Consider the following 20,293-nt stretch of genomic DNA (forward strand, 5'->3'; position numbering starts at 1 on the left):
ACCACGGCAGCCACTGTTGTGTACACACAAGGCATAAAGCATGACCTAAACACATGCATCTAAGGATATGCAGTCACCTACACACATGCAGATATAAAAGGCTAACAAGGGCATCTGTGCAGGCGTGTGTCCATCCATCTCTAGCATGGCCATTAGCATGACGCCTCTTGGTGTGCAGATGCTGTTTCACTCCCTAATCCTGCCAAAGCATAACTTACCAGCCTATCTTAACACCTAGCCAACTGAAGCAACAGCCTCATTATAACTTCAGCTGTTTTATTTTTTTTTTTTTTACCACCTCTTACTGCAGCTCTGTCCTGCCAACTTTGTTTTTCTCTCTTTACTCTCTTACTCTCTCTCCTTTCAGCTCTCCTTATCCTCTGCTCCTCTCCTCTCCTCTCTCATTTTGTTCCCTGCTGGAGGCTCATTAAGAGCTTGCCCTGGACTCATGCCTGGTCAGAGACATTGCCAGTCAAACTGAAAGTGATCATAAGCTGTGAGGTTTCATGGCAGCGAGCGGCCACAGGGGGGCGGTGGTGTGCCACAAAGTGATTGAATTCCAAACTTGTCTCTTCTATGTTCTCAGCTTTGCTCCAAAAGCTTAAAATGGCCCCCAAAATTATATCAACTGTCTCATATTTCAGGAGTGGATGACTCTTATCTGAAAAGCACATTTTCTTTCTTTCTTCCTTGTAGAAATGATGCTGTTGGATCCTGACGGTCAAACTCCGGAGCCGTGCAGCCAAAACATGACCGACGAAGTAAGTGAAGAGGATGTGGGAGAAGACTGAAACCAAACTGTACATGAGGTGGGAGCGAGGAAGTTAGAAGGATGGAGCAGATGGTAGACAGATGGAGGCGGGAGGGCAGAGAAGAGAGATGTAGAGAGGGAGTCAAAAGGGCAGGATCCAGGGTGAATCCATCAGCGTCTTCCTGTGAGGCGTGACAGAGCGCCGGACAGCTAGATGGATGCCTGTAGGTGTGCTCACTGAGGGGCAGAGCAGCTGGCTGTTCACTCCTCTGTCTTTTGTTGGATTCACCTGGATGCCCCATTGACACGTAACGCTGACACAGCACCGGTACCACACACATACACAGATACACACATACTTATGCATCCACCCACAGTTAGTCACACACACACACACAAACATGCTTAAAATTCACAGTAAGGTGAGAGCACTGAGCAGAGGAGCAGACAACCACAGCATTGTTTGCAACAGATTGATATCAGTGTAATGCCAGGCAATTTCAGGGCTGCATTCGATCAGCTATCTCAAATGGAAATTCATGCATCTGTAGCTTTTCCAGAACAGCAAACACTCTGGGGCAGAGCCCAGTGGGTGAAACTTGGGTGAACACACAGTGCTGATAGCTCTCTGGTCGCTCATATGGAGTGGATGCAGCGGCAGAAAGAGACAGAGGGAGTTGGTGAAGAAGTCGAATGCTGAACAGGTCCTGCCTGAGGCCTGTGAGCCAATATCTGTCACTGTGGCATTAATTATATTCTCTATTCATTAGAGCACACCCTGGGGACTGCAGTTATTAGACACAGCCCAATTAGGCCTGCAGTGAGTTAATGATGCTGGGCCGGTGCGAGGGGCAGTGGGATGAATAAGGAAACCAAGAGGGTTGCAGCAGTGCCTCCACCAGCCCCTTTTCTGGGAGTGGGAGGACGCAGAGCAGATGAAAAAGGATGATGTAAGAGGAAATGTAATCTTACAGCCATATTCTCAAAGAAATCTGTTTTTGCTTTTATTCTCTTTGAGTATTTGGGGAAAGAAATAAGTAGGGTTTATCTTCTGTGGAATATTCTTGTGAAAGAAGGCCCGCGTTAGAGGATAAGACCAAAGACTAAATTATAGAAAACCATTTTCCCACACTGGCACTGAAACTTGCACCAGAAATAAATCTCTACAGAGACAATAGCACAGTGACGTAATGTGAAATCATGATGTTGACTTGATGGACATATGAATGTATGTGTGGGACAGTGTCTTACTGAAGTCAGATTGTTTCATCTCATCCTGTAAAACTCATATACTGCAGAGATTTCAATACTTTTATTGCTCAAAGAAAGCTGCTTTGGAAAAGTTACTGTCCCGTGAAAGACAATGGCATTTTCTACTGCTCAATTTTACAGTCCCAAAGGAATAAAGTGGAAGTGAGAGAGAGCCCAAGTATTAAGGAGATAATACCTCATCTTTATGATTTGGCAAAGGGCTCCCACATCTAGATGGGCATTAGCAGATGACGGGAGCTTTATAGACAGCATTGCAGCCTGGCTGTTATACTTTTTTAACCAACGTACTCCTGCATATTTCATGGCGACCACAATTTCAGGACGAATTTGTTCTTTAAAAGTAGGAGCTGTCAGATTGAACAGGAGATCTGGATCAATTCCATCCTGTTCTGATGTTAGAACACAGCGATGCTCGAACACCATATTGATCTCCTAGCAGCGCACATCCTCCATTTCCTACTCAATATCTTTTCTTTGAGGTTGTCTTTCTCGCTCTCACACGGCAACTGTATGTGTGCACATGGCTGCCCTGGATCAGGCAAAGCAGATAGGCTGTTATGGCTGGAGGTGAGGTGAATCAATGTATCAGCACTTCTTTGATGCAGAGCCTGTTTCCCCATAGCGTGTCTTTGGTTGATTAAACACATCGACTGGCCTGTCAGCAGGCTGGAGGGATGGCCCACTGCAGCACTCCGTGGCACCACTTCTCCACCATCTCTAAGCTTTAGCTGGAGGCCAAAAGGGAAGAGCAACACTGGATGTTGGGTGATGTCAGCACAATAAATTTGACAACACAGGAAAGCATGTCTTCATCTCAACTGTTTTCCCTCCTCTCTCGCCTTTGTATAATTCTACTGACAGGAAACTTTCATCGCTTTTGTTTTTTTTCCCTCTCTTCAATCTCCAAGGCTAAACAACCTCACTATCCATGGCAATAGCAGTTCCATTTGAATGCTAAATAGATGGTCATATTCTGTAATTGCTTTGGCCTGATCTCTGTCCATTACTGAATTAATCGTTTCAGACTTCTGTCTTTCTCTCGCTCTTATTTCCTCTATCTCTGTCTCGCCCTCTGTCTCTCTAACTATCTCTGCCTCTCTGAGGGTGAGCTGATGCAATGATATCGATGACTTCCTGACTACAGTGCATTCATGGGCTGATTATGCACTTTTCCCTCCAATCTAATCCAGCTAATGATCCAGGGATTTCATATTTATTAGGCAGCACACCATCATTTATCATTTCCCAGCTCCCCACATAAATAGTCATATTGGCTTTGAGTAAATGAGAAGCAGGCAAAGGCAGAAACTAACTGTCTGGAACCCAGGAGGGATAATATACCCCCATATACTATAACAGGCCCAGAGCAGGTATTTGTCTCACAGAATCATTATCTGATTCTCTGCAAAAAAAAAGAAGTAAGTTTTCCCCCTAAAAAACTGTCTCATGTCTCAAACTCCAAGATCCATAGTGTATATACATTAAATGGTTGTTTTTACATTTCCTAGCACACATAACTGACTGGAAGGTGTTTCCGCGTCAATGCAGCTGCTCCCACTGAAGATGTCAAATGCTCGAGACCACAGGGTTTCATTTAAAGGAGCACTCCACTGATTTTAAGTCAAAGTCAATGTGATCATCACAGGAAGCACTGCTCAGCTTGTGAAAACAATTCCATGATGTCCTCTTCATGAGGTTTGTCATGTGTGAGAAAATAACCTCTAACGATTTCATCAGGGTAATAGTGGATTGGTTTTGGAGCCCATGCGAGTAGCTAATTTTCACTTCCTCAAAAATGTGACTACATGTTGGCGCTATGGCAGCAACAGAGACACCACCTGCTTGTGTTTTCTCCTTCAAGTTTCTACTGATAGTTGATAGTGAAGACAACATTAAGCAAGTTGAAGAAGGCTCAGTAGTCTTCTCCTTTTAAGTAACAGAAATCTAGCAGAAACATTTCTACTGCAAATGTTCTGCATGCTGAGATTCCTGCTCTCTGTCACTATAACTGAAAGAACGTGAAGACAGCAAATGCAACCCATGTTTAATTTTAGGTGACCTTTACGACCTTGTTCTGTTTCTGCTAACTGAATTTCAACTGAAAACAAAAAGTATGCATGCGTTCCCTTGTGTTAAAGAGACATTAATCATGAATTGCACAATCCTGTCTTTCGCCAGTGGAATTATCATTTTCTTTCTTTTCTTATTCACTTTCTTTTTCTCTGCACACAATGTGCTGATCCTCAGAATATTCACCTGTGCTTATCCAAACACACACACAAACTGAAGAAACACGTAGTGGATTACAGATGGATTTGATATAGTGTTTGCTTTCACTTGGGCCCTATGTTAATTGATCCCATTGATTCTGTCAGGCTGATCCAGAGCCTGCAGGCTCACAGCAATCCCGCCCCTTCAGCTCACATCCCCACAGACTTCAGTTCATATTCCTTTAGCCAACACACACACACACACATATATATATATATATATACACACACACAGCAGTTCACTAATGCAAGGTGTGGCTTCCAGATACATATTTCACAGGTCATGGAACTCCCATTTACTTTACCCCTGCCCCGTAATGACCACACACTGTTCTGAAATGACTAAAATGGGAATTTCTGTTGTTTCAGCAAATGTGTGCTGCTCTATGCGTTTATTCATATGGCTGAGCGATCGCAAGAGGCTTGCCAGGAAATATGACATCACCTCACACCACTGCTGGAGAATTCAGCTCACCGGAAGCAACAGAATAGAGTTATGAGAGTGTTTATTGTCATGGCCAGTGTGAACTCTGCAGCTCAGGATCGATACTTGGCTCAGCTGTTCATAAGGTCACATCGTGGGCCAGTGATCAGCACATGAATGACACTGACTGACTGTCTCTTGGCTAAGCTTGGGTAAAATGTAAAATGTACACCATGGGGTTAAATTCTGAGAGTTTATTTTTGTTTGATTCTTTGCTCTGACATTTTCCCAGGTACTCCGATGCGATGCATGTTCCATACAACCCTTCCCTCTCTCCCTCAATTCAGCTCTCCAGCTCTAAGCCGGTGCACAGATTAGGGTGCAAGCATATGTGGAAAATGAAATCTTTCGGATGCAGCCTGCTGTGATATTGCAAACTCCTGCTGCCCTTAAACCTACACACACCCTTTTACCTGTACAATGTTTGCTATATACACACACACACATACACACACACTTGACAGATTCATGTGTTTATGGATGCTTGTGTGGCTCGGGGCCTTCGTCCTTCTCCATCTGCTAGTCAGTGTAGTAAGCAGAGCTACTCCAGCTCAGTGCCATGTCTAATTAAATGAAAAAGATGCAGGGAGCATTTCACTGTAATTCTCCCATCGCACTGTGATTATGATTCACAGTGTACACTGCAGAAGAACCTAGTGCTGCTCCATCTTTTTGTCACCTGTTATAATTTCTACAGCTGATAAATAGGGGTCATAACTACCCGGCGGAGGTCTAGGCCAGATATGCAAAGTGTTTGGCTCTCCTCCTCCTGTCCGGATGGAGACATAGAGGAGAAAAGACAGAAGGAAGGACAGAGAGAAAGACAACAGGAGGCAACAGAAGAAGAATAAAACGATTGAGGAAAAGAAAGAGCAAGGACAAAGAAATGAAGGACATGTAGATGGAACTTTAAATGGAGATTCAGATTACACAAGGAGATAATGATGGACCTGGCTCGGCTACAGATTTAAATTGACCAGATCAGATTTACTCCCCAACAATATAATCTAGACAGTGAACTGGGGCTTTGATGTATTGTGTCATGGCTGGGCAAAGAAGAGCCATGTTCAGAGATTGTCTCTAATGAGCTCACCCATGTTGAAGTGCAAAGTAGGGTGACATTAATTCTTAATGGGAGCATTAAAAGCTTAGTTAATGGAGAATAGTGAGCATTTGTGATTAACTGGCCAAATTAATAGCAAGTGTCACATTAAAACTTTGCAGAACACAGTCTGTCTGGCTTTCTGCAACCCAGGGCTTTTCATATGCAATCAGAAGGGACTGTGAGAAATAACAACAACTTCATGGTGTTACATGTTGAGTCTGGTGTCATTCTATTTTTGTTACTGCCCAAAAATCACATGAAAAATCAAAAGAAACCATTTATGAATCCACTTCTCAGTGCTTTCTAACTTCCCTAATTTGTCTGTGGCTCTCTGCCCCAAATCCTATGGTTGCCACTGGAGAGTCATAAACAGGCCACAGATATTCAGTTTCATTTCTGTAAAAAAAAGGTGAAGTCATTTTCAAAACAGCTCGCCACTGTAGTTTTTAGCAAATGTTACTCAAACAGGAGTAAAGTGTGCATTTTTGAGGAATATTTTTTAGCTGAGGGTTAATACACATTTAGTTCTCTAGCGAGATATCGTCTTTTTAATTCCAAGCTTTCTTCTTGAGTGTCAAAAGCCTGATGCCTACATTACCCAATACAGCATGTCTGCCAAAAGTTCGGCTGGATTTATCAGATTTCACGCAGCTCCCTCTGGAGCCATCAAAGTCTTTGTACAACTTTTTTTTTTTCCCCCACATACTGTATGCAGTACTACACCTCAACACCTGTAAACAGACTTTGATGTGTAAAACCGACGGAGTTCCCCTTCAAATCTCTTAGGTTCCGCATGTCTCTGGTCTTTTTTTTTAATCATAAAACTGATGGTGTTTGATCAGTTATAGAGCTTCGAAAGTTATCAGATTTATAAAGCCAGCCTTCATTGCTCTGAATAGTACATGACACAATAGCTGCTCCCTCTCTGTCAGCCCTTGTACCTGCCTACCTGCCTGTCAACACTAAACTTTATCTGAACAGTCTCTTTTGTCTCTGTCTCTAACTCTACAAAAGTCTGTGTGAATTTTGTTGTGGTGGGGTAGAGGTGTTACAAAGAAGAGAGGTGCATCTCATTACATGTGATCAATATCAATTTAGAAGTGCTGCATTCTTTATCTGCGCAGCTATCCTCTATTTTCCATAGACATTGGCCACTTAATAGATTCCCTGTTTGTTTTCCTGCTGTTGATGCCACCGAGTGCAGAACATTTCTGATGAAATACTGCAAGCAGCAGAGAGACCCTGAACTTACAGGAATTCTTAAGAGAATTTCAAAGCTGGAACAGTTTGTTTCATGCTTTTCTTTTTTTAAACAACAGCAGCTTTTCCATTCATAACCTTCTTTTTTCATGGTAATACTGTCAACAGGGGGAGACTGAGAATGCCATCAGATGCTTAATTAAAGAGCCTTTCATATTACTGACAGCTGCTGCATTTAAAATTACCTTCAGTTGCTTCGGTCTGCATGCAAGCACGTTCTTCTTTGGAGGATACACTCAAATCAGCATGCAACATTGTTATGTACTGCTCTTTGTGTATCGGCTTGGGATTCACTCTCAATCTTTCCTTGATTTGCCTGTCAGAGCAGTTAAATATCACCAATTCTGATGCATTTGTCTCATAAGAAGAGCACCGCATTAAGCACGAACACAGTACTTAGAGCGTGTTTGTGTGTATGGATGTGAGTGAATGCAAGTTTGCATGTATGCTCTCATGCATGAGTGTCACTTCCCTTTGTGGTTAACGAGGAGAGGACAGGTTAATGCAATGTCAAACTTTGACAAAAGTTCTCCAGAGCCTACACTTCCACTCACATGCTCAACCACAGTCATGCAGTCCAGACATGCACACAGAAGTGCTGAGTTATTTATTTTATGATTTTATGATCATTATGATCGTAGAAACATCTGGAGATGCATTCAGTCACTGAACCCGTTGGTCAGATTCAATCCCTGACACTGGTTGAGCTGGCCAAACCGTGGTAGCTGGAGACTGGAGACAAACGTACGTGCAGTTTCAGTGGGTCTACAGAGAGACTAAGAGTTAAAGAGCATTATTTGGTCCGGTCCAGTTCAAAAACCCAGACTTTTTCCTTGTAACTAGTGAAGAATTCCTGTATGTTCAGGCTCATACAGGAGCAGTATTAACCTCACTCCATGGGCTACTCTCTATTCCTCTCCACAATATCCTGTTAGACTAAAAATCAATCCCCCCGTGGAGCAGCAGCCCATTTGTCCTTGGCTTTGACAGAGGCTTGGGTCAATAAAGGCACTGCATCGCTACTTCCTCGTTGGGCCTCCCTGCAAAGCCTCTGCTTGGCACAGCAATACTCTGACTGGCATCCATGATAGATGGCACAGACATGTGAATGGAATCACTGGAGCAAGTTGGGGCCATTGGGCATCACTGACACATTTTGTTGCCTCTTCTGCTTTTATCTCATGGCGGCCCATGAGATGGTAAAATAACATGGACTTTCACTTGGCTCTTTGTATACCACAGTAGAAAACAACACTCAGTTTATAATCTTGATTTACTTTTCCCACGAGTCTAAAATCTGTTCGGTGATCTACTGCTGTCTGAACTGAGGTAAACCACAATCATAAGTTAATAAGTTAATGGTATTTGGCCCATCACACAGTATCTAAATCACACCAATCTAAAAGATAAAAAAAAGTCACTGAGACATCTTCTGGTTACAGATGTACAAAACCAAAAGTAAAACAAAGTACAACAAATAGCATATCCATGGGGAAAATGGAGCCTGCAATAGAGTCTACAGCCATGATAGTGATTCTGACGTTTTACTCAGGCACATATTGATACTTTGAGCCAAATTTGACTGCGTCATGCTAACATGTTCATAATGACAATATTAACATGCTGATTATTGGAATGTTATCGGGCTAACAATAATGATCATCACGTTCATTATCTCACTTTAGCATGTTAGCAAGATAACAATTTCTAATTAGCACCACACACAAAGTACAGCTGAGGCTGATGTTGGTTTCTCAGGTAGCCTATATGGTCAAAGTAAACCAAAGTATTTAGCGAATTGGAATTTTGGCCTCTTGGTAGCGCCAGAGGAAAAGTAAGATGATCACATTAGTCAGTAGGATTCATCCTCTAGGCGCCATGAATGTCTTTACAATACTGTCTGTACGAAGGACACCAAAGAGCAGCAGAGAGAACATAAACACAGTTAGTGACTAGCTGGTAAACACAGTGGACCATTTAGCAGCTGATGAACTAGATATTTCCCTCAGGCATTGGTGGATATCAAAGACAGGAGCCAAAAGGAGGATGACTGTAACACTTCACCAGGTGGCAGAAACATGACTCCAAATGAAAGCTAACGTTGCTCTGTAACTTTTGGATGTGTAAATAAGTAAATGTTTGATGGTTGTTTGCCATATCAGCTTAAAAAGTGATGACACTGTGTGTCAGTGTCAGACAAAGTGTTTGACCAGCCAACCCAAAGACCAACATTGCTGTCGTCAGAGTCATGCCCCTATACCATGCCTAAAAATGTCTTTCTGTTTTTATCATACCAAAAACATCAGGTGGTTTCCAATAAATACAACTTTTGACCTCTCAACTTAAATTCTCTTCTTCTAAACCTAGCTTTAGAGCTGGACATTTTATAGACTGCAACTGTAATGTTTGTTTGGACCTTTTTCCCAGGCATTACCCAAAGTGGCCTTGAATCTATTGGACTCGGGAGTCGGTGGAGGAGAACGTGTAGCAAACGAGGTTGGCAAATTAATTCTCTTAGTGTTAATAAAAGACAGCTTAGCCTGACTAAGAGGACAATAATTAACAAAAATCCTTTAATTTACTTGATTGTCTCTTGGATGAACATGTGATTTACTAATTAACCTGTTGCAGTCCACTCCCCTCAATCCCAGTAATGAGCAGACTGGTGAATGTAATCAGCTTGACCCTATCATTATTTGTCATGAATTAATGTACGTATTACCATTATTATCAATTACACATCCTGCAATATGTAATCATGCAGAAATTATGCAGATCTATTCAGCTCCCCACCTCTTAGCTCGTTCCTGAATTGCTCATTTAAAAACACAAGACGCAATAGCTCAGTTAACTGGCAACAGTCTCCAAGCACACAGACACACACACACACACGCATGCACACACTCATACATACACTTACTACCACGGAGTGGAGTTTCCCAGATTCTCCAAATGATGTCAAAACTAAACACTATGTCAACTCGGTAAAAACTTTGAATACAATACGATCACACAGTGTGAGGTACATTACATTTATACAGTTAACCACAGCGGGACAGGCCCTCTTTAAGATAAAGCTGAAACAGTTTGGCCGTGTCACTTCCTTTTCTCTAAACTTCACATCATGGGCCTCTTGGTCTCGACTACTTCCTCTTTTGCTACGTATCAGTACTGACGACACTATTTACTTTCCACCACATGCTTAGCGGAGGATTTGAAGAGAAACTTCACCCCTTGTATGTACAGCGGCGCTTTAATTTTGTTTCAGACTTTATGAGGATTTGAAGATTGGATCAGTCATGGATGGAGACGTACTGTCTTTATCATCTTCTTCATCACTATCATCCTCACCAACAACAGCAGCAGCAGAAACACAGAAAGATACTTCGCCTAAGAGTGACAGTAGACTCCCTCAGAGCGAACAGAAACACAGTTCAGCTGAAGAATTATGGTGAGTATGTTCATATATTTCTACACATGCGGGGTGGACACAAAAACAGGAACATCTATCAGTAAAATGTAACATTTTAATGTAGGAACTTTGCTGACTACAGCCTTAAATACTACCTCAAAGTTAAATAAGATCCCTCTGTGAGTGAACAAATATTAAACTCTATACAATAAGTAATAAGTTAGAAGCGATCATTCTCTGTAATCCATGAAATTCAAGAAACAGTTTGAAAGTAAAAGTATAGATAGATTATATTTCTGATCATGTTTTCAGAGGTGCTTGATGAAGAAGTTTAGTCAGAGGAGGAATAAAGAGGGGCTGTGGAGTTTCCAGTGAGGTCACAAAGATGTAGGCTTCAGTTCATTATTTCACAACACTGATAAGCTGACACGTAAAAAAAAAAAAAAGAATGAAGAAAAGCAAAAACTAATAACAGTATCTATTAAACTCTTCCTTTTGTATTTAAGTGAGTGATAGTGATGATTTTTCATGTGGGTATGTCTGGTAAATGTCGTGACCACACTACCTACACAAATGATTAGTCTGCCCTAAAATAGCCATCTTGAACTGTGAAACTCAACACTTCTCTGTAAGGGGATCCGACTGTGGCCATCAACCAGCTACACACGGAGATCCATCTAGAGTGATATTTGTCAGAGTTGCCATCAGCAAGAAGGAAAGATATTATCTCTCTCTTTATCATATGCCATGACAGTGAATTAGCATATTGCTGCAGGAAGCAGTGGCATTTTGGTGTCCTTCCAAGACGCCATTCAATTGAAAACTTTGTGAAACTGGGTCACACAGTGTATATCAGCTGTCAGAGAAACTGAGAGAGAAAAGGCTCTGGATCAGGGAGCCGGTGTGGTCCCGATAGGATGGCTGAACACTGCTGACTTGCCAAGACCAAGCTATTGGACATGGGTATGTTGACAGTTTGTGCTCATACTGGCCACTAAAAAATCAGCTTCTGTCTTCATCCTACACTGCAGACCCTGTTGGTTCAGTGTGGATGATTCACTCATTAGTGGCCATAAACATCCTTCACTAAAGCCCCCTCCTACCTTGTTGAACCCAGAGGGATGCAAGGTGGTTCAGAGTGTAGATTTAGACAAATATTTTGACTCTGGGTCAACTTACGTGATGACCCATTTTGATTATCTCATGAGGTCATGTAGGTTTCACATAAACAGCGGTATATTTTGTGGAGGTCATCTGCTCTAGGATGATATCTTTTCTGGAAATGTCGTTTTGAGCTTGAAAACATATCTTTAACATTATTCACAGGCTTTGAGAATTAAGAAAAGTTTGTTTTGGGAAAAATTCTAAATACAATTCTTTACAAGAGTCATTTAAAAAAAAAAAGAAACAAACAGCCAGCAGCTGGCCAATTGCTAGCCAATAGCAAGAAGTTGTGATTTTACCTGGGGTCATCGCTGGTTTCCAGGCAGCAGTGGAAACTCCAGAAAATCACTGGTCCCAGTTGACAAATAGTCCCACACATGACCCCCTGTAAAACTGCAACGAGTTGGGTTTTTTTTAAGGGGGAGGGGTTTTTTTGTTACCTTTGGACACAGTGACATTAGCTGTTTCCCCTGTTTCCTGTCTTTATGTCAAGCTAATCTAACTCTCTTCTGGCTGTAGTCTTCATTCAACAGACAGATATGACAGCTTAAGAAGACAAAGAATTTTTCATCTTAAATTTCTGAGATCCCACAGGGTGAAAACTGTAAAAAATACTTATGTGTCATTTTAGCATGAAACAGACCTACATCTTACCATTTGTGCTGCCTTGACCTGTGATTGTGTAACATCAGTTTTCACATAGAAGGACACTACACAAGTGGATGAAAGTATGAGTTTGCGGGGGAGTTTAGCCTTAAGGGGGATCAGAGGTGATCGTGGATTGTGGTTCTTTGTAGCACTTAGCTCTCTGAGGTGACAGCAGTCCAGCAGTATGTTTGTGTGAAGAAGCCCCGGGGGATACATGCATGCGTCCCTGAGCTGCTGACCCCCCCTGGCTTTAGCTCTCTGTCAGCTATTCCTTTTGGACAAGACCTCACAACATGGCTGGCGGAGAGGAAGCTGGTTTGACTAATTAATCTTTGCAAATATTTTTTCTTTTCTCCAAGTGGTTTAATGGAAATCAACATTTTCCAGGGATCATCACCCGCATTGTTTCCAGAGGCTATCGAGATGCAAATACATCAGATTATAAACAGAGATTTTGATTGGCCAGGAGAGCAGATGCAGAGAAATGCGCCTGTGTGTGTGTGTGTGAGTGTCTTGAGTGCATAATGTGACTGTGCATGCATGTGTGTGCGTGGGTGTGCATAATAACTCGATTCGATTCTCTGTAAGTGCACTCTATGTGAGTGGGCGTTCAAAAGTACCCTGACATTCTTGTGTGCGTACGTGTGTTTGCTTATTATTGGAAATCCTCTGCTAATGTTCATCATCATGACTTTATTTATGGCACATATCTTGTGCGTACGTGTTCAATGTGTAAACCGTTTGTGTGTGTCTGTGTGTGTGCAGGACAGAGGATGTGAGTCCCGTGGGTGACAGGTTGCTGTCCACTGAGGAGCAAGTCACTCTGATCACTGAGAGTATGACAGTCACCTCCACTGACCAGGAGAAATTGCTGCTGCTCAACAAGAACACTGAGCTCCGCAGAGTCAACAAAGAGGTACAGCATCACCTTATTGCTGATGTTGGCAATTACATTTAGTTCTCTCTGAATGCCAGAGGAGGACTGTGGGCGTTGTGTGAAAACTGCTGCTAAGCTGTGAGGAATCATCATTAAAGTCAAATTTTTCACAATAATACAACCATTGCTTCCAGATTTTAATTAGATGCTGCTTAACAAAAAGGAGGCAAGGGAAAATGATTCTCTCAACCGATGTAAGCTGTCATGTGTTCAGTGAGTAGAGAGTATTTTAACTCTCTGACCTGAATTCACTTCCTGATGCCCACGTTGTGGTGTAACGATGAAATGAATGATGCTATCAATGGCAACAGTGGAGGCAATGGCAGTGGTGATTATGTGATGATGATGAAGATGATGTTGTGGTACAGCTGATGAAGCTGAATGAGGACTGGGACCAGGTGTACCGCAGCGCCACGCTGAGTCTACAGCAGAGACTGGAGGGTTTGGAGCTGGAGAACACTGCCATCAAACAGCTGAACAGCAGACTGCTGCTCAAAGTGGAGCACCAACAGGTAAACACGCAGAAGTACCTCAAGCACGCTGCAAAAAACCCAGATCGGTGCACTGGCATATACCATCAAAAGTGGATGTAGATACAGTGCACGGGGGAATTCCTAAATTCTGGGTTATCGTCTCGCAGGTTTACATTGTGATACACAACATTTGTGGTTTACATGTGTGATTTTTACTTTCGCTTGGGGCTGCAGAGTGCAAAAGAGTACTACGAGCAGGCTTTGATGCAGGAGCTGAAGAAGAACCAGGAGCTGCAAGAATATGTCAGGCTGCTGGAGAACAGGATGCACCACTCAGAGAGAGCCAGCCCCCCTGCCAGACAGGTATGAGACCTGACAGTAGGTCTGTGCACATGATCAGTGTGAACATTTCCATGTCCGTCAATAATCTCTTATCTATGACTTGAATGCCGCTCATCACTTTATCTTCTGTTTTGTCTAAAGGGCAGTTTCAGTGCTGTGGTTAGTGGTCCTGTGTCCTGCCCCACGAGTAATCCACCCACCCTGTCACCCAGCCACTTCTCTGGATGCAACCCTTCACCCACTATTTTCTCAGCTTCCTCAAGCCCAGAGGCACAGTGGCAGGGAAAAAGCCAGAGCAGCAGTACCTCACTGGGAGCACTGGGAGACTCCCAGCAAGAAGTGCAGGATCTAAAAGAGCAGCTGCAGGCGCTGAGATGTCAGGTGGGGCTGCTCTTTTCCACACAGCATCAAAAAACATTCTCATTTCTGATGTGATGAGAGCAGAACTGATGTCAACTCACTGTTGCCAGGGAAAGATTTGCTTAACGCTTAGAATGAGACTTGAATCAGACAGTGAACTGCACCACCAGGTGGTGGCTGTGTGCTGTTCTGAAATGTGCTCACAGCATAACAAGAAATATCTGCAGATATTTCTTGTTATGCTGTGACAAGAAATATCTGCAGATCACAAGGTATGGCTTGGATATTGGCTCACTGCCACATTAATGTCTTGTGTCAGCAGACTCAAATTTATGAAGCGGAATTTCAGACAGAACATAACGACCACAAACACACACTGCTGGAGAACCGGAGGCTGAGGAGGAAGAGGGAGGAGATGCGCCAACAGGTGGCACTACTGCAAGAGCAGGTAATGTTTGTCTGTGCATGTGCACATAAAACACACACACAAAGTCATGTGCACATGCACCATAAACATAAATTCTTAGTCCATTTTTGACCCCCCCAAAGAAGAAATATAGTTAAATTTGTGGTGTACAGGTAGTGCAGTAGCAGTTTAAGCATACTCTGGTAATCATATGGTCGATGATGAAGCCTAATTAAAAATAAATAAATAAATAAACTCCCGTGATGAGATATTTTTACAGCTCTACATCTCCTCCAAGGGTTTAAGAAAATGTTTGCATGAATATCCCAAAGATGTGTTTTGTCTGTTCACTTTTTTTTTTTTTTTTTTGACTGATTCTGTCTGGTGTTCTGACCTTGCTACAGCTCAAGGTTTATGAGGATGACTTCCGAAGGGAGCGGTCTGACAAACAGATGCTGCAGCGGCTGTTGTTAAAGAAAACGCCTCAGAACAAGGACCCTGTGCTTATCCACCGCTGCAATAATGAACAGCAGCCGCCAGGAGGAGACAAGAGGACACAAAGTGGAGAGAAAAGAAAACAGCATCACCCACTCTGCCCCAAGCACCAGAACAGGGACAAAGTGTCAGACTGAGGCAGAGGGAGAGAAAACCCTGACCATGCACCATGATGTGTAAGAGTTTAAACTCTTACACTTCATGGAAAATGAAAGTCACACGTGTCAATGATTTGTTTTCACTCTCATTTGAAAAACCAGCACAGAGGTGTTGCAGAGGGGCTGCAGTAATTCTTTTGGACTCTTTTTCAGATTTCCAAATGTCCATCTCTCTCTCTCTCAAACAGCTGCATTATCTGAATAATGCTGACAGTAAATAGCATGTACTAAAGGTTTAGGGAAGTAGCCCAACATGAACAAATCTAGGGTCAAATGTTTCACTTGCCCTTCAGAGTTTCTCCTTGGTAAGTTTCATAAATATATTGAAAGGGTAAACTTCAGTTTTAGATTATAGTTACTTGGGGCTTTAGTTTTTTAACACTTGTTAACTTTGCTATCTCTATATATTTAATGTAGCTAATATAATTCTTTCTAATATATAATTTTCTCCATAGTTAATTTTCTATATTCACTCTCATGTGGATAGTAAGTTTTTATATTTTGAAAAGCCATAAATGGTTATAATTATAAAATAAATACTGAGAACTGATCTAATTGTGCTGGTGGTTTGTCACCTGCTTCAACAGGAGGGTATTACCCACATTTATCACCTTATGATTGATGATATGTCATATTGATGATATGTTTGTTTCCTTACTGGATTCCTCTGAAGTCTGTAAGAATATTTTCCTCTCAGTCTCCTTATCTCATTAAAATGTATAATGAAATGTGTTACCAGTGATACAAGAAAGCCCCCGGAAGAGCTGTTGGGGAAACGGTGGATCGCTTCTGGACTGTGCTGCAGAGCTAATGTTTGCTCTGTCACCAGGAAGTTGAAAGGTTTACTGCTTTTCTTTCCCGGTCACTGGTCCACTGAAACTACTGACACATATCATCACATTGCAGAAGGGGCCAAAGGGTGATTAGGGGTTTTCCTCGGTAAATTTTCTCAGCATCCTTGGAAAGTTCCTGTCAGGCTAAAGAAAAAAAACTTAACTTGTCTTTTGTATGACACACAGTATACATACAAGTACTATTTTGTTTTGTTTTATTTTGTGATCAGTGATCAGTTTATCAATTAATCATGTCTACTCACACATTTTCACACACTGTAAAATAAAAATGACGTTTCGGTATCTTGGTGTTGTAATAAGCACAAGGGCTCCACGTGGCATGAGGCATCATGTGTTTTTAGTTTGTGTTTTTAACTGTATTTGCATCCTCAAATATGTTTCACTTTTTCTTTTATCTTTAAACTAACAATTTGTTGAACAATGAACAATAATAATGTTAAAAGTTAAAAGGAGAGGGTGTTTTCCATTTCACCAACCACACCACACAGAACATGAAATACTGTATGTCTTTGTCTTGTGGTCAGTCATGCCTCTGTCAGTCAAGGTAAATATGAGGTAGTGATGATTGGGAAAGTTCATCTGACAGAATAATGAGTTGCTGTGAAAGAAAAAAGTATCAGTCAAAGCACTCTAATTTCAAAATAAAGGGCAGCACCAGAAATGTTTCCTGGTGGTAAAACATGACGTTAGTCTTGGAGCTAACACCTGGCACGTTTCTCCTGAGGGGAAGAGGTTTCATGTTACTCAGTCAATAAGTGCACCAACACACCTTGACTCCACAACAATGCAAAGGCAAAGCATACGTCATGAGGTTATGGGTTTTCCTCTTTTGTTTTACTTGAAAGGTAGGATCACATGATGTGGTGATGAGATGATGTTGAAATTCTGAAAAGGGAAGTGGAGTTTCCTTATGATGCTCTGTGCAGTATATAATACTTGCCACAGAGGAGCTTTTTCAGAATCCAGAGTCCAGACTCACAGAAAGAACAAGACTGAACAGAAGACAGGTATGGAGATAATCCAGTACTTACTAAAACAGTTGTGGTTATTGCTTGTTGAATTTGTAGGACTTTACATGAAAAACAAAAAACAAAAATGGGTGTAAATGTGTTTAAACTGCCAACAGTGCATAGTATTGATAAAGTAATTAGATATGACACTACTTGCACAAGGTGCTGCTTATTTGTTAATGCAGCAATTTTCAATAATTTAAAACGCTAAAAAGAGGAACTTTCAGTATCTACACATTTCAGTGAGTTACATTTTTGTTCTTTACTTGAGCAAATTAGGAACGCAAGAATTTAAAAGTTATTTCACTTGACAGTTTTACTTTATGAATCTGGCTTTGGTTCTGCAGGTCCACTGCAGGACATGTCTGAATATTTTATTCACAGGATCATGGAGGCTAAATGACTGTTTTCAGTGCTCTTTCCCTTTTCTGCTATAACAAGTGTAATGTTCTTTTCTGGGCCTGTTTCAGGCCAACAGATAATTATAACTTAACAGAGAGACTCTTAACACACCCATCTGAACCGAGCTGACTGTGTGTGTTAACAGATAGTTAGATACTCTTAACACACAGTCAGCTCGGTTCAGATGGGTCCTGAGGTGTAGTAACAGGGTTATATTGGTCTCGAAGGACAGGGAGAATAAGGTGGTGCTCACTGTGACCCACCTCTATGTGGTTAGATGTTTTTCTCCCCATCAGGCCAGATGGAAAGCAAGATAATTATTCTTGCACTGAATTTTTCTATAGTTAAACCTCACTGTTCTCCCCCCTGACCTCCACCAACACCACCAACAGTCTCTACCTTATAAATTTTGGAAGCAGAGAGCCCGAAGCATCAGCAGAAGAAACAGTCTATTAGAGATGGATAAACAGCAGAGCTCATCGATCAGAGAGACCTACAACCAGCAGGGTTTCGTCTCAGCACTGCCTGTACTAAATGAGACGGAGCTGAGGGAAGCCAGACGTGCCTTTTCTGAGCTGGAGAAGGAATTTGGTAAGTATCACTGGAAGATACACAGGTCTGGGAGTTAGTCATGGAAAGAGGGGAGAGCAGAAATTACTCAAACTAACCCCTAACCATTTGTCAGTGAATAGGTATGTTTACATTTGTGTACATCCAGGTGAAGAGTACACCCAGTACAGCCTCCACAATGTTCACCTTCAGTATCCGTGGGTGATGGGCCTGATCAAACACCCCCGCGTCCTGCAAGCGGTCAAAGCTGCCCTGGGTCCTGATATCATCCTGCTGGACTCCCGCTTCATCTGCAAATACCCAGCACTCAAACCAGCCAACATCCAGGAGAGTGAAGAAGGAGAAACCAAACCTGATGGGAATACTGGAGAGAATGGACTTCCATACGTGGCCTGGCATCAGGACATGAGGTAGATTTTAAGTAGTGAAAAAACATTTAAAGGTTTTGTTTTGCTTCATTTTGTTTTGTCTAACTGTAATTGTGTTCACAGGTATTGGGGTATTGCTGGTGGCTCTGTTCTCTCTGTGTGGCTGGCTTTAGATGACTCACTGAAAGAGAATGGAGCCCTTCAGGTCATCCCAGGTACCTCAGCTACTCTACATTTTCACTTTTCTTGCAAGTTTATATCTTTTAGTCACTGTCCTGTTTGGACCTTAGCTAAATAAAATGAAAAGCTTTTCTTGACTCCCAGCCAAAACTATAAAGACAATCTTGTCTGCCAATAAAATGTACTCTCTAAAATCTGCAAACTGATCACATAGGTTAACTTTTTTCCTCCTATAGGCAGCCACTGCTCTGGCATGTTGCCCCATCGTCAGGCCATCCGCCCTGGAAACATGCTGTCAGTCAACCAGGAGATCCCAGAGGAGCTGGTGCAGGTTGATGAAGCTGTGTTTTGTCCTCTGTTGGCTGGGCAGATGTCTGTGAGTTTATTTTTTATTTATGATGAGATGATTATCAATAGATTTGAGTACAATCAAAGTGAATAAATCAGGATTTTGGATTTGTTTTATAAGATCCATGATGGACTCCTTGTCCATGCCAGTGATGCCAACACATCGCAGAGAAGGCGCTGTGGGTTTGTGATCCGTTATGTTCCCACCTGTGCTTACCCCATAGAGGTGAGACAGACATGAGTATATATGTATTCCTATATTTGTGCCCATGATAATTTTGTTAGGTCTGACATTTTTAATGATCCCAACTCTTTCTGTTCCTGTTAGGATCCTGATCGTCCCAGGAAATTTCATGCCACAGCGTTGGTTTGTGGAACAGATCAGTTCAACCATTTCTCCAACAAAAGCACATGAATACTTCCTGGATTTGTTCTAATTGCAGGAGCTGTTACATTTTACAGGAATTTTTTATATGTTCATGAATGAGATAATATATAACAATAACAGATTTCTATGGTGTAGTTTGTACTATATTGTTTGTACTGAAATGTCTCAACACAGATTATGAGTTGATACAATTTTATTTTATTGTTTGGAAAAAGTGGGCATTGTATTATACCACATGCAGATTTAACTGGACTGTTTTGTAAAGCTTTAAAATAAATGACAAAATAACCTGAATTTCAGTTGAGCTGTTTTCCCAGTTCACCTAAAGTTTGCAATACATTAAGATGTTATGTAGTGCGTTCCGAACTGTATATCAATAGAGGACTGCAATATGATCCAATATGATTTTGTAATTAGGATTTGGTAAAACAAATACAAAACCCTCAAAATCCACAAGTGAACACTTCAGTCAGAGAGGGACAAACACAGCTTGTTTTAGTGTGAACTCTGTAAAATATCCACATATAAGCTCAATGTAAATTACTTCCGGGTTCACCGGAGTGTCACAAATTCAAACTGAGCTCTGTCAGTATATCATACTCAAAGCCCTGTTCCACTTCAAGTTTCACTTCTGCA

At 41.8% G+C, this 20,293-nt stretch overlaps 2 protein-coding genes across 3 annotated transcripts; both read left to right on the forward strand.

The window, feature by feature from the left end:
* Positions 1 to 10,305: 10,305 nt before the first annotated feature.
* On the forward strand, positions 10,306 to 16,675 carry si:ch211-153b23.7. The gene is made up of 7 exons (XM_041048966.1): positions 10,306 to 10,593; positions 13,132 to 13,282; positions 13,672 to 13,815; positions 14,011 to 14,139; positions 14,260 to 14,499; positions 14,801 to 14,926; positions 15,289 to 16,675. Exons 1-7 carry the CDS (start codon positions 10,442 to 10,444, stop codon positions 15,514 to 15,516), a joined length of 1,170 nt encoding a protein of 389 aa, XP_040904900.1. The 5' UTR covers positions 10,306 to 10,441; the 3' UTR covers positions 15,517 to 16,675.
* Positions 16,676 to 17,364: 689 nt separating this feature from the next.
* Positions 17,365 to 19,967, forward strand: LOC121188525 (L-proline trans-4-hydroxylase-like). 2 transcript variants are annotated; one of them, XM_041048330.1, is made up of 7 exons: positions 17,365 to 17,398; positions 18,223 to 18,394; positions 18,522 to 18,783; positions 18,865 to 18,956; positions 19,158 to 19,297; positions 19,391 to 19,495; positions 19,598 to 19,967. In XM_041048330.1, exons 2-7 carry the CDS (start codon positions 18,262 to 18,264, stop codon positions 19,682 to 19,684), a joined length of 819 nt encoding a protein of 272 aa, XP_040904264.1. In that variant the 5' UTR covers positions 17,365 to 17,398; positions 18,223 to 18,261; the 3' UTR covers positions 19,685 to 19,967. The 2 variants fall into 2 exon arrangements, with proteins under 2 accessions (XP_040904264.1, XP_040904261.1); XM_041048327.1 differs by having other exon boundaries at positions 17,369 to 17,398; positions 18,196 to 18,394.
* The last annotated feature ends 326 nt before the right edge of the window (positions 19,968 to 20,293 follow it).

Source organism: Toxotes jaculatrix, chromosome 10 (genome assembly GCF_017976425.1).
Source record: "Toxotes jaculatrix isolate fToxJac2 chromosome 10, fToxJac2.pri, whole genome shotgun sequence".
NCBI lineage: Eukaryota > Metazoa > Chordata > Actinopteri > Toxotidae > Toxotes > Toxotes jaculatrix.